This window comes from Lepisma saccharinum, chromosome 1 (assembly GCF_977018435.1).
Source record: "Lepisma saccharinum chromosome 1, izLepSacc3.1, whole genome shotgun sequence".
Taxonomy (NCBI): Eukaryota; Metazoa; Arthropoda; class Insecta; order Zygentoma; family Lepismatidae; genus Lepisma; species Lepisma saccharinum.
The window spans coordinates 63504378-63518950 of record NC_139229.1 but is presented as its reverse complement, the minus strand read 5'-3'; the positions used below and the strand labels follow the sequence as shown (position 1 = coordinate 63518950).

Here is a 14573-nt window from a genome sequence, read left to right as displayed (position 1 = left end):
AATATGCTTAAATGTTGAAGAGGTATGGTGTAAGTGCTCAATTGCAGATGAAATTATGATGAAAAAGGTGAGAGTAACGTTCACATTTCTTCAACATGTTGCTGAAAATGAGAAATGTTTAGGGCAATTCCATGTGATTCGGTCCCTACGAAAATATACAAGTTAAGTAACAAAGGTTTTATACTCATAAATAAGTAAGAGTAATAGTTCATGATGTAAACATTTCATGTATACAGAATAGGCATCTAATATACTATTAAATGTGGTCATGTTTTATCTCTTATCAACATTTTTTTTTTAGAAATATCAAATAATTTACCCTGAATTATTACAAACGTTAGTTAACGTTAAGATTATTGTTTATGACTGCAAATTAATTTGTTTCAAGATTTAGCCAACGTTTAAAATATTACGTTCGTGTCTACTAAAGCAATTTAGTGTTAATTTTATGTAAGCATTCGATAAAATTTTCATATTAATTAGCCTACACAAATTTTCAGTTTCAAAATGTTATTAATGAAAGAAAGCTATACAACAGAGCAAAGTTGATACATGTGTACATTTACATTCTTATTTTATCTCGCTTTATGCTTCTTTATGCTAATCGGAGGCTAATGGAAGATATGTTGTGCATGCAAATACAAGGGTAACAAGAACTTCGATGAAATATTCGTGTGTAATATTATCCAAGAATATATTACTTACGTTTCAAATACAAATGTTTTCACATACAAAGCATTTTGTTACCTAGCTATGTTAATATGAACTACAAATGTGTTAAATTTTATAAAACTGTTTCATATGAACTGCTTTTGATTTTTTGTCTTTGTGAAGCTTCAATTTTCGTAACTTTGATTATTAAATCAGTGATTCATATCATAATTTATTAAAATTCTTCACGATGTTATTAACAGAATGTAAAAACAGTGTAAGGAAATATTCCAAATGTTTATATCCCATGTGAACGCTAAGATCGAAATATTAGTCTGCTTTTTTTCAATGAAACTCTTAAGTTATTGTCACAGATCTTACTAACGACAATGAAAAGATTCAATTTGTTTATTATCTTTCGTTCAATACAGTCAATAGGATCGAAATTATAATATGACAAATGATTTAGGTTTAGTCTTTATTCACATAAATGTTACATTGCCCTTGTACCAATTGTTTCGCTTTTGCTGCAAGGATATAGAAATTAAGCTTTTGTATTGCGATTATATAGCTAAGCAGAATATCTGCATTATCTGGTTGCTTAATTTTGGGTAAAGGTAAAGACAATTTAATTGATTAGGTAACTTGGAAAGTTTACGGTCAACCTAACATGTTTTTTTTTTATTTAATCAATTGATTTTACATACAAGAGTTCGTATAAAAGCGGTTATGAGTTTTACTGTAGCTGACAAATATTCCCGATAATATTTTTGAAAAATATACAATGTTCAAATTTCTCCGACAGGAAGTTTCTAACGGTTTTCAACTCTTTCATTGTGCTATGGTAGGAATTTTTGTGGTGGCTTGAATGAAGATTTTGGTGCAAATATTCAATATTATACATTTTTCTTCTATATTCGTAGGGAGGGTAAATGTCAAAATTTAACTTCATAAAAGAAATAAATATACCTTAATTATCTACGGTAAAATTACGACAAGGGGTTTTACAGCGTTAAGACGATCGCCTCCAGATGATGACGTCTTGACTGAGCGCTGTGGCCTGAACCTCAAGATGGTCTTGGCTAGACTCGCTACTCCTCAGTGCACGTCACTGTTTATAAGAAATAAACTCCGTGACGATTCTACCATAGAATGATTCTACATGTCATTTTCGTGATTGTTCTTGTATTTCTGGAATAAAAACAAACAATTGCCGATAAGTTCCAGACACTTGCAATGCAGAAAACGTCGAGAATTAACAACGTTTTAAAATGACCATTCGGTATTTCCCGACTGTTCGGGATCCCGAAAATGCGGGAAGTCATTTCCCGAAGTCGGGATCGGGACGGGAAATATTTTCCCCGATCCCGGTCCCGACTTTTCGGGATCCCGCACACCCCTTGTGGATAGCCCTTATATGTTATTCATCACAACCGGAATGGTATTTGAAATTCTTGCGTTCAAAATACTCTATCTTGGGAGCTGTAATGCTCGCGCATTTTTTAGGGCAATCGTGCTGTATCTATAAATATTATCTACTTGTGTCTCGTTACTTGGCAACCCGTTTTGAGTACCATAAACAAACTGACAGTGGTTTCTAATCCACATCAGCAAACATTTCTATTATGCTTTTTACGATGTTTATAAAATATCGATGTGCTTTGATGCGTATGAATCATGTTAGAACAGATTCTTTATGTACAATGACATGTTTTTGATCGCAGGCTAAACCAGCGTCTTTGGAACAGGTAGCGTTCTTATACCGTACTTAGTAAATTGCAATTGCAAGTATCGTCGTGTGAAATCCGAAATTTTTAACGAATTTTTGGGTAAAACAATTGGCATAGCGTTGTCAACTTATCATTGCTCACTTTATAAACAAGCATGGGTACTCTTGACCGTCTGTACCCCCTTGAGAAAGTGAAATGGGGTAAGAGTCTAGTTTACGTCCTTTTCCTAAGGAATACGTGTCATATATCGTTGGAAACGTTTTTCTATAAGGAATTCAACAAAGTAAATCCCAAGCGAGGAAAGATTTCGTGGAGGAGAAAATCGAGAAAAACCGACGATGTTGTCCGGATATGCGTGATTGAACGAACTGATGACATTTTTCGATGATGAAGCACATATTTATGGGTGAAATGAGTGCTAATGGAACCTAACCTAACCTCGTAGGCATACCTCGTTCCCGTGAATGGTTAGTGGGGCTATCGTGAACAGAAAGTGTAAAAAGAAAAACTTACTTACTCTAAGATATGCCGGCTGTCTGCTAGCACGGTTTTGAATGATGCACTGAATTATCACTGGGGATAAACGTATTTTACACTATCTAGAAGTTTTTGGAACCTGTTCTTCTTTAACACGCATTCACAACGCAGAAACAAAGATACGCATGCCGTGTTGTCAGTGTTGTTAACTCCCATCGGTTACCGCCAAAAGGCAAGAAGGACGTAAACTAGATTCTAGCCTGAAAGGGGCCCAAGTTCCTTTTGTTTTATTGTGATTTCATCATGTTACGAATGCAATTTTTACATGGTTTGATTTCGATGTACGTCTGTTAACACATACTGCGTTGTTTTAGCGATTACTTAAGGTTTTGTTCAATATATGCTTTCGTGGTTAGGTTAGGCAGGTTAGGTTTGGTTCCCTTAGCATTAACATTTATGTCCCTAAGTGCATTCTACTAAGGTTCTGATTTACTTCTACATTCATTCCCACGCTTCTACAATATTTACTGTCGCTTGTCCATGAGAAGTGCGTAAGGTAATTTTCAAGATGTTTTTTCTACATAAAATTTTTTCATAACATGATTTGATTTTGATGTACGTCTGTTAACACATACTGCGTAGTTTTAGCGATTACTTAAGGTTTTGTTCAATATATGCTTTTGTGGTTAGGTTAGGCAGGTTAGGTTTGGTTCCTTTAGCATTAACATAAAGTCCGTAAGTGCTTTCTACTAAGGTTCCGATTTACTTCCACATTCATTCCCATGCTTCTACAATATTTACTATCGCTTGTCGATGGAGAAAATCTTGTCCATGAGAAGTGTGTAAGGTAATTTTCAAGATGTTTTTTCTACATAACATTTTTTCGAGTCCAAACAGTGCTCATTACTTTAAGGAAGGTTCAAATTTCGTGTGACAATGATTCCCAAAATTCTACAATAATTAGTCTCTGTGCTAGGAGAAACCATAAAACAATTAGAACCGTTACCTTGAAACCATTTTTATATTTCTACTACTTTACTATACCAGAGACACCTGTCAATGATTTATTTCACACTTTTTTTCATTGCTAACATACTATTCTGCATTGCGGAACATTTATTTAGGTGAAATAATGAATTTCTGATGAAAATAATGTAAAGTGTTACCTTTATATTACGTAAGACATTGAAATTGGTCGATTTTGAAAAAAAAATGATGACGTAATTCTCGAAAGGGTACAGTGGGTTAATGGCCCCACTCTCTCTTATATGCCTGTACCACATGGATTGTGTTACTTCAACGTTACTGTTTTTTAAAGAATAGTTTCGGTTCGGATCATGTAACGATTTATGCAAGTTGTATGTACAGGAGGATGTGAAATGCATTACTAGTATAGTATAGGAATAACACCTCTGACTCGTTAATTTTGTTACTTTAAATGTTCCTACTTACCTATTCTGCATTGCGGAACATTCTAGAAAGGTGTGAATAGGCTTTTCTCAGGATATTTACGACAAATTTTCACATTATGAGTAGTTCTTTCATGTCCTCCTTTGAGTTGCGTAACATACAATATGGCACATACAGATTGACTACCGTAACATTTCAAACATATTTTACCGAAAAATACCTATGTTGCTCTACGAACTATTCATCCATAGCCCCAAAAACCATTGACACATAACCCCATAAACCATTCCCAGTAAGGTTAGGTTAGGCAAGCATAGTTATAATTTAGTTCGTAAAACTATATGTAGCCCCACAAACCATTGACGCATAGCCCAAAAAACCATTCATACATAGCCCCACAAACTATTTCCAATAAGGTTATGTTAGGCAAGCATAGTTAAAATTTAGTTTGTAAAACTATACGTAGCCCCACAAACTATTGTCACATAGCCCCAAAAACCATTCATACATAGTCCCACAAACGATTTCCGGTAAGGTTAGGCTAGGCAAGCATATTTTCATAGAAAATCATAACATTTCTCGCACAGAAACAGTTTTCGGTAAGACAAAACACCTTCACGAACTTCCACAATGATGCAGAAAGTGAGTTCCGTAAGTAGTTTCTTCTGTAAAATTGAAGAAATCCGTTACCCCTATACTACACTGTTACCCGAAATGCATCTAGAATAATGGAAACGATATTACAGAGTTTATTTAATGTTCGAGGGAACGAATTTGTGCATTTTAAAGACACTGAAAGCATTGATTTATGAGGAATTATGTGAGAAATAGGTTGTGAGAGTGGCCAGGCTCATAAGTTCCTCGCCTCCCTGATGGTGCAGTGGTTGCATTGTCACCTTGTAATCAAGGTATCCTGGGTTTCGATACCCGATAGAGGCACATAGTGCTTCGGATCCCACTTTAAATTGTAGGTCCGGTCCCAATTAGCCTTACTGTGCATAATGTGGACTTAAAACACCAACTCAATCAATCATAAGTTGCCTGGTGGAGTCACTTTGCACAGTGGATCAGGTCCCATTTCAAACTGTAGGTCCAGTCCCAATTAACCTATCTGAGCATAAAGCGGACTTGAAACAATTCACACAAACAATTCATAACTTGCCACTGCCTGTAACATTTTTTTCACATGAAGAATGTGTTAAGACTATAAAAGTAATCAAACCAGACAGTCCTAATCTACACTGAATAAATAGTAACACCTCACACATAATTATAATGCTAAGAACACCTAACTTACTCATGTAAGCATATAGGAGTTAGAAAACCTGTTCGGTCCATGCTAAAATAGATATGTATAGATTTTGATTCATGAACAAAACACACATGTATCATGATGATATCTGAATTACATGATGATATCAATTGGAACCTGACTTTTAGTATTTTATGTTGTCATTTCTGGTTCACTTACCATACCGTGGAATATTGAACAGAAGTTACATGCTTAAAAAAAAAGAGCACTTAAATTTCCATTAGTATTTTGGCAGAGAAAAAATTAGCAGTTAATTCTAAGAATCTGGTACTAAAGAAAACTTTAATGTTTTTCTAAAAAGCAAGTGTAAAACACAGGATCTCTTCATGTTGTTTTCAAAATGAAAAATATTTTAGGAATATTTTTAAAATTTTATTGTTTAATATTCTCTTAAGGCCCAGGTTCCTGTTGTGTAATTATTCTAATCGCATCCACCTATAGGATGTGGAAAAATCATTACACAATTGGAACCATAATCATAACTAAATTTCTCAACATAATAAAGCTTTGTTAGGTTGATCACAATGTTTTGCCATCAATCATGAAGGTCATGGACAAGATCATATGTTACAAAGATAAATACATAACTTACAGAAAACAGTGTTTAATATTTTTTGCAGGTAATTGTCTCCTATTTTATGTGGAAAATCTAAATCAATTGAATATTTAAAGAACCACTCCTTATTAATTTATTTAATCCCTGTCCACCAAGTAATTCACTTCCCCCACAATCAACAGACGTAATAAAACTTCCTCCAATAACAAATGATTTATTAATTAAACCACTAGAAGATAAATAAGGAAGGAATCATATTGCACCAAGTATACTTTATAATGTAACATACTTAAAAACTCTCAAATAAAAAAAGATGTAATATTATACCCAATTCATACTCCTAATAAAATACAAATAACTTCCCCATTCCTTAAATATAATGGGATAATAACAACAAAAATTGATGGAAAAATTAATCATCTTAAAATAGACCCTATAATAGATAAAAATAATAAACCTAATTTACCTTTAAATATATCCAACCTCCAATATTGAACTTAACCCTTAACTATTCTGGTGGGGTCTGACAAACCCCAGTGGTCATGCATTTCTCTCTAAATTTAAAGCTACTCAGTAGATGGCTCTGGTTTCTTGTCTACCCTCAGAGTTTGAGTTGCACTTTCATTGTGTGAATGAGACCAAACATTTACTGTTACTTTTTTGCAATATGAGTCGCTATAAGTGTAAGTATTTTTCATTGAACATTGTGAATGAAAAACTACTCAATATAAGTTTTGTAGAACCTCATACTACAGAGCATTCCCTGACATTCGCTACGAGACTCGGCGGCAAGCAGCTCGGCGAAAGGGGTCCGCGACAGTCGGTTATTAAAATTACAGTTTTCATATTGTGTACTAACCTTGACTACAGAAGGTGTTGAAAATGATTGTAAGTTAGTATTAAAAGAAATATACTTAGTCAACCTTGTATTTTGTACCAATTTGTGTTTGTAATAAAACATAAACTTTAGTAAACCTTGAACTCTGTAAGTTTTGGTATGTTTGTAATAAAACAAGTCAACCTTATTCAACTGTGTACTCTATATGTATTGGTAAGTTTGAAATAAAACAAAAACACTGAATCAGCCTTGGAAATTTAAAAAAAAATCATCCCAAAATGTAATATAGGTGAAAGATTCAATTGGGGTCTGTTATACCCCACAGGAGTGTAAGTGTGACTTATTTTCACGAGAGAGGTTAAGGGTTAAAAATCATACTTAATGTTTAGTGATGAGTGTTCTGTAGGAACACTGTGCATCATTCTAGACAAAATTACTAACACAAATTCTACTTCAAAAAAGGTAAAAGGTAAAGTGTTCCCCTGTGCATAGCACCACGACATGAAGGCGTATAGGGGTATAGGGGGTGTGTGGGTAACGCCCCACACTTTCTTGATCCGGTCGTGAGTGGGGGTGATGTGATCAGCATCACGCCCCTGACCGCCTTTACCCCCCAGGGTTTCCCCCAGGTACCCATGTTATTCGACGCTGGGTAGGCGCCGGGGCCGCTTCCATCGTTAGAAAAGTTCCCGGATTTGAACCGGCCGGGGATCGAACCCGGGACCTTGAGCATGGTAGTCAGACGCGTTACCGACTGAGCTACCGCGGCCACTACAAATTCTACTTCATCATCTCTTATTTTGATGCTATTTGGTGAGATTACTTATACCATTATAGAATGATAAACTGCCAAATCTTATACTGATTTATCAAGTAGACCCTTAAAATTACTAGATTTAACAAACAATAAACAAACAGCATTTATTAAAATAGCATTTAGAGCTCATATAAAAGGCAAAGTTAAAGTTAATAGTAAAGCCCAAATACCTAATAGATAATCTAAGAGGTAGAAAAGTAAAGTAAAATAACCAAAATGAAAATTAAAAAAAACTGCAGTATCACAAATCTCTTCATCCAGTATGTCATACGCCTGCTCTGTCTTCAGAATGCTTTTTTTTTTTACTATAGCAGATTTATCTACTGATACTAATTCAGTATAATAAATTAATTTTTCTCTATCCAGTTGAACTTCAGAGTGATAAGAAGACTTAAGTAAATTTCTAAATTATTTCTGCAAGACTTACTTGTAAATGTTCTATTTAGTAACTCCTTATTATAATCAACCATGTTTTTTATAACCCCTAACATGAATTCAGGGTGATAATGTAACCTTGGTAAGATTACAACAATACATGAACTCTGTATTGTTTTCGAGGCATTTTTGTAGGCATCATTGAGTAGTAGGCAAATTAATTAAATATCTGGCTAATGAATGAAAATTTTCTAATTTTCAAAATGCTCCAACCTATTTTTATAAGGTTGTTAGAATTTATTTTTACAAATTCTTAAAAATTATTTTTTTTCTTTCAGCATTGATATTAAGTAAAACTTTTCCAAGATGACGACGACAGAAATACAACCTCGTTTCATATTTGGAATAAGGACAGATGTCAAGAACAATATTTCTTACATTACGGACCAGACTATTTTATATCCTGTTGGGTCTGTTCTTACTCTACATAATGTTGGGCAAAAGCATCAGTATTACATACGAATGCATGATAAAACCAAACTAATTAATGTTTTATGTGTGAGTTTGAACAGGTACGTATGAATGAGTTAAAAGTTGTATGCTTTGTATGGGTATAAGCCAATGCCAGCTTCTTTTCTTAGTGTTGCTTAAGTTCTTGTTGAGTGAAATAAGTCTTGAAGCCTTCCTGGTAACGAAGGACAAACAAATTCTCTCTGGCTATCGACCAGGTGAGTTCACCAAGATATTCCATTTGTTCTTGTGATTGTCTGTGTTACAGTAGTGTAAGCATATTATTTATTAGATGATTTCTGTCTCTTTTAACATTGTGGTGTACTGCATTAATAATTATGCCTAAAGGATATTAGAGAATAGAGATAGGTCAACAAATGTCTCCTGCAACAGATTGTGTGCCATTGATTTAACACTCTCTCGACAATGAGATCAATGTAGTATTTGAAAAATTATGGGTGGGGTATATTCCAGAAACTTTTTTCAAAGCATTGTAAATCAGGGATTTATCCAGAATTTTCCATCTCAGGAGAGGATGGTGGGTTAAGTTTGTATATATCATAGTATCGGGGTGAATTTATAGCCAAAACAGTGGCATACACAGGATTTTCAAGGAAGGGATACTTTTATTTTTTAAGTTACTTTTTTTTAAGAATACTTGAATAAAGGGCAAGTTATGACCCCTACCAACCACCCCCTCTTGGGCATGACACTCATCCAAAATAACCATGAACTTCCTTTATGAAATATTTTAGGTAGGGAGTGGCACTGATGTAATTATACAGTGAGTATTATAATAGAGTAAACAACTTATCAGGTTTATTCTTAACAAATTATCCGAAACACAACAGTGAGGTTTGTTGTATAACAATGAGAAAATCTTCAAGTTTTGTTTTCATGAGCAAGACTTTTGTAAACATGGTCATTGTGACGCTGGTGTAGTGTTAAAGAAAATGGTGACTTTCATAGGTCCCCAGACCTTACATCCCTATGCTGCAAGCAACGTCCTTGCTTTGGTGGATAAGAAGTTCTTGGAAAAAATGTGGTATGAACTTTAATTTCAATCGGATGTATGTTGCATGACTGGTGTAAGCCACATTGAACTATTTGTAGACATACATAGAAACTTGAAGTGTTACTGATTGATACATAACAAATATCATTGTTGCATTCCATATACAGGGTGGAACAAAGTCGCAATACATAGGAAAATAAAATTTTGTTTTAAGTTTCCATATTTATTTCTTAACGTGTTCTTTTCTAATGCGTGTTCATCAAGAGTGGGAGAAACGTATTGCAAACCAATGGTAACAACATAGAGCATATATGAATACATTATTTTCCTGTAGTTTACGGTTATTACAAGCATAAGAAAACAGTTTTTCGTTGTGACGTTTCAGGAGAACACATGTGTTCTACAATGCAAGCAATGTGTACATACAAGAAAAACTATTATGAATACATTGTTTCTTATCAACATATTTATTGTTCCTATGTATTGCGACTTTTGGCCCACCCTGTAGTTTAGTCAAAATAAATTCTTAAAGTTGTTACTCCAGTATGATACACCCTGTATATGTAGTATCCTTCCTAATTGCACAAAATTAGCTAAAATATTGGCTGTAACTGATGTTTTCCATACCCTTTCATCAAGAGTACAGAAAAAAGAATAAAAGAAATAAATAAATATTGTCAAGTGCAGGTGAATATTTTATTTCAAATTTGGTTACTGTTATTACTAAAAATGAGCGATGTACATCTATGATTTCAATATATGTATAACAGCATCAAGTTTTTCCTAGAAAATTTGTGGCAGTTGGTGAAGTGGGTGAAAGACCGTCATTTTCTATATATGACCTGACAACTGCAAAACGGAAGAGAAGTGGAATGGCTCCCCATGAAATAACTGCGACTGAGTTTGTGTCCATAGCATTTACCCAAGACAACAAGTTTCTGGTAGCAGTTACAGGTGATCCGGATTGGATGCTCATAATTTACAATTTGGAAAATGGGAAAATATCAACTACCATGAAAGCAACAAATCCGGGACAAGCAACCTCAGTTTGGCAGGTGGGTGAGACAAAATATTTAGTCAGCCTGGTTTTTATGTTTGGGTCAATTTCTGTTTTTTTATTGAGGTGCAAGGTGGTTGACCTTCTGAGAAGACACCCAAAATACATGTAATACACCACAGTAAACATTGGCAAATTTTGCAGGAGGGGCACCCATCCCAAAAGGGTTGACTAAATACAGGGTGATTCAAAATGTACTTCACACCATCTACGTTTACTTCTTTAATTAATAATATTGAACAAATTTACATAACAATGTTTTCACATGCTCTCCATGTGTTAACCATCATTGTCCACAATCGTGTCAGTGCAGCTAAGTTTTCTTTAACCCCGTGCCACACGTGCGAGCAATTGTAACAGCACCACATGCACGCGGAGTATTGCTTCACATCTTTACTTTCAATATTTTTGTTATATAATATGTTGTTAATATTCATGCTATTACCTTTAAAGATATATTTAAATACTTTTATAACTCCATTAAGCCTTGTTTCCATGATTATGAAAAACTAAATATGCTGACCAAGGCAGTAATTTATTTTATTAAAAAACATAAACTAACGTAACGTTTCAACCTTCTAGCATATTACTTTTGTACTTGATACAGAGTCTGAAGAAGACCTTGCTAGAAGGTTGAAACGTTACGTTAGTTTATGTTTTTTAATAAAATAAATTACTGCCTTGGTCAGCATATTTAGTTTTTTAAATACTTTGTTACATATTTCACATGTTTGGGCTCTACATTTTCCATTTACAAAGTCATTACATTATGTATACAAAGGTATTGATTTATCTTATCTCTTGTAAGTAAATATTACTCAGAAGTTTTTTTTATTGTTTATGCTTAAAATGTAAATGAATATTTGGAAAAGACTAAATACCAGTAATATTACAAATTAATAAAGCACAGGATTGACAAAAATGGACCAACTAATAATTTATTTTACTGATTATCTGAATGACAGTTCATTTCCACCCTTTGCATCTTGTTATCATGTATCCCATGCGTACATATCTAAACATAAAGTTCTTAGAAAATAAAGACATGAACACAACATGAACTAAAAATAAGTACAAATGGAACGTAACATGAAGGTGGACCAAAAGTTGCTTTGATGACTCTTGAAGCTATATTTTTTAGGGAACAAAATGTATACTTATTTCTATATAAAACCAATAAGACTAATGGAAAAAAAAATACCTGATTTGTAGATTAGTTAAATCAAATCACAGTAGAACGCACATGGAGCAAGATTCGACAATATTAAAAACACAGAGGCACATGCGCTGAGCGTCACTTCACTTTCAAACTAATTGACTCACTGCCAACTATGGACTGAATGTTTATTGCTGTCAGCTGCCCCAGTTCCTTCATAAGAATGAAGGAAGAAGCTACTGAGAAGGCCTCCTCTCAAGCATGTTTTATTATACTTTATAAAACAAAATTTCCTAGTTGCTTAGTCTCACTTCGTGGTGCGTGTGGTGGAGGGTTAAGCAAATTTTCTCCCATAGAATATTAACTTTTTTTTTAATCATCGTGTATTATTATAAATGGTATCGATAGCATTATATTACATCGAACAAAACATGTTTGAGAACTTTTGTATACAGTAAAAGAATGAAACAAAGTTTAGAACAACTATATTAATCGGGACTACATTCATTAGACACTTAAGTAGTTATCACCAAAAATCGCATCTGGACTTCTTGGTTACAAGGTAATAGTGAAAGCATTCTATATCAAATATTTCTCATTTTGTGGAGTCTCTCTGATGGCGTAGTGGTAATGTCATCGCCTTGTACTCAAAGGGTCCCGGGCTCGATACCCAGTGGAGGCACAGTGTTCGGATCCCACTTTAAACTGCAGATCCAGTCCCCTTTAGCCTATCTGTGCATAAAGTGCATAAAACAACAATTTGTGTTTGTCTTAATTATTATTATTTTTATGTACAATATAATTTTAATGCATAAAATTTTTGTCAATAGGTGTTAACCAACATCGTAGACAACAACCTATTGTGTATAATTGGTCCAGGGTTATTTAGACTCCTACGCTTTACCGAAGGCCAATGGAAGCAGTTTGGTTATCAGAAAGGTGACATCCATCCAATTTTGTGTGCATGTTGGCTGGCATCAGAGAGAATCATGGCAGGAACAGCCGATGGGAAGCTTCTTGTCATAGAGTTGGGAGAGTACAGAGGATCACACAAACCATCTGATACTAATATAATCAGTTGCAAATTTAAGGATGAGTAAGTCTTGTTTTGTTTGTTCTATTTTAGCAACATAAATATGTACACGGCTTTTGCAAGCTGTCAGTGATGTTAGAATTGATGTCACTGTAGAAAATAGTCTTGGTTTGTGAAAAGAATTATCAGCCTTTTTGCTTTTTGATAGCGAAAAGAATGAACATGTTGAGCTGGAAAACAAGATACAACATTTATAAGAAAGATGTACAACGTAACAGTTTCTGTATATTATTAATTATTGTGTATTTCTTCTTCATTTCTATTGTATGCCAGTATTCTGAATTTGGTAAACATCTTTCGTCAATTCAAAATAAATACTTTGACTTGACTTATTTCCTGTTACTCCACTACGGAGCATAGGGCCTCAACGAAGCATCGCCAACGGACTCTGTTTCCAGCCATCTTCCTTATCTCGTTCCAGGTCTTTCCAGGTCTTTCCTGCTTCCCATATTTCTTGCTCTATTGTCCTTCCCCAACTCATTCTTGGCCTTCCTCTCCTACGTTGTCCTTGTGGGTTCCAGCTCAATGCTTCTCTTTCTATTGCTGATGGATCTTTCCTCAATGTGTGGCCAATCCACTTCCACTTTCTTCTTTTGATCTGTATTGCCACCGGTTCCTCTTGCGTATGTTTCCATAGATCTTCATTTGAGATAATATCTAGCCAATATATTCCCAGACGTTTCCATAGGCATCTGTTTATGAATGTCTGTAGGTCTTTAGTAATTTTCTTTGTTACTTTCCAAGTTTCACATCCATAAAGGAGAACTGACTTGACATTAGTTCTAAAAATTCGCAGCTTAGTTCTTATTGAAATTTCTCTGGCTTTCCAAACTTTATATAGCTGAATAAATACCACATTTGCTTTCCTAATTCTTGATCTAACATCATCTTCTGTAAACTCCTTAACCTCTTCAATATTTTCCTCATTCAAGTGGAAATTTTCCATCTTTTTTACATTTGTTCTTAATGATTTCGTCTTTGTACTATTTATCTTTAAACCAACTCTTTTCCCTTCCTTATCCAAATCTCCTAAATTCTTTTCTATCTTATGGTATGTGTGAGATAGCAGACAAACATCATCTGCAGAGTCCAAGTCTTCTAGGTGTTGGGTGAGACTCCAATTTATACCTCTCCTTTTTCCTTCCGTTACCCTCTTCATCGCTTTATCAATTACCATCAGAAATATTGTTGGTGATAAAATACATCCTTGCCTTACTCCTGAAATAACTCGTATTGGATCCATAAGTATTCCCTCATGCACAACTTGGCATGTGGAACCATCATAGGAGTTTTTAATAAGATCAATCATATGTGCTGGAATACCATATTCTTTTACAATTGTCCACATTTTCATTCTATTTACAGAGTCAAATGCTTTCTGGAAGTCCACAAATATAAGGTACAGATTAGAGAAGTATTCCATACTCTGTTCTGTAATAATACGCAGTGTATTTATCTGATCTATACAGGAACGGTTGCTTCGAAAGCCTGCCTTGTTCTCTCTGGATCTTTTTCTCAAGACATCCTTTAATTCGGTTTAAAATAATTCTACTTAGAACTTTGCTAGGAACTGAAA

At 34.4% G+C, this 14573-nt stretch overlaps 1 protein-coding gene across 1 annotated transcript in view; it reads left to right on the top strand.

Moving 5' to 3' along the window:
* Window positions 1–2217: 2217 nt before the first annotated feature.
* LOC145995748 (cilia- and flagella-associated protein 57-like) overlaps window positions 2218–14573 on the top strand; it is a 57233-nt gene continuing 44877 nt past the window's right edge. Inside the window, exons 1-4 of the mRNA XM_083132018.1 lie at window positions 2218–2399; window positions 8505–8738; window positions 10479–10746; window positions 12735–13000. Coding sequence (XP_082988144.1) covers window positions 8533–8738; window positions 10479–10746; window positions 12735–13000 — 740 coding nt within the window. The 5' untranslated portion in view covers window positions 2218–2399; window positions 8505–8532. The remainder of the gene's footprint in view (window positions 2400–8504; window positions 8739–10478; window positions 10747–12734; window positions 13001–14573) is intronic.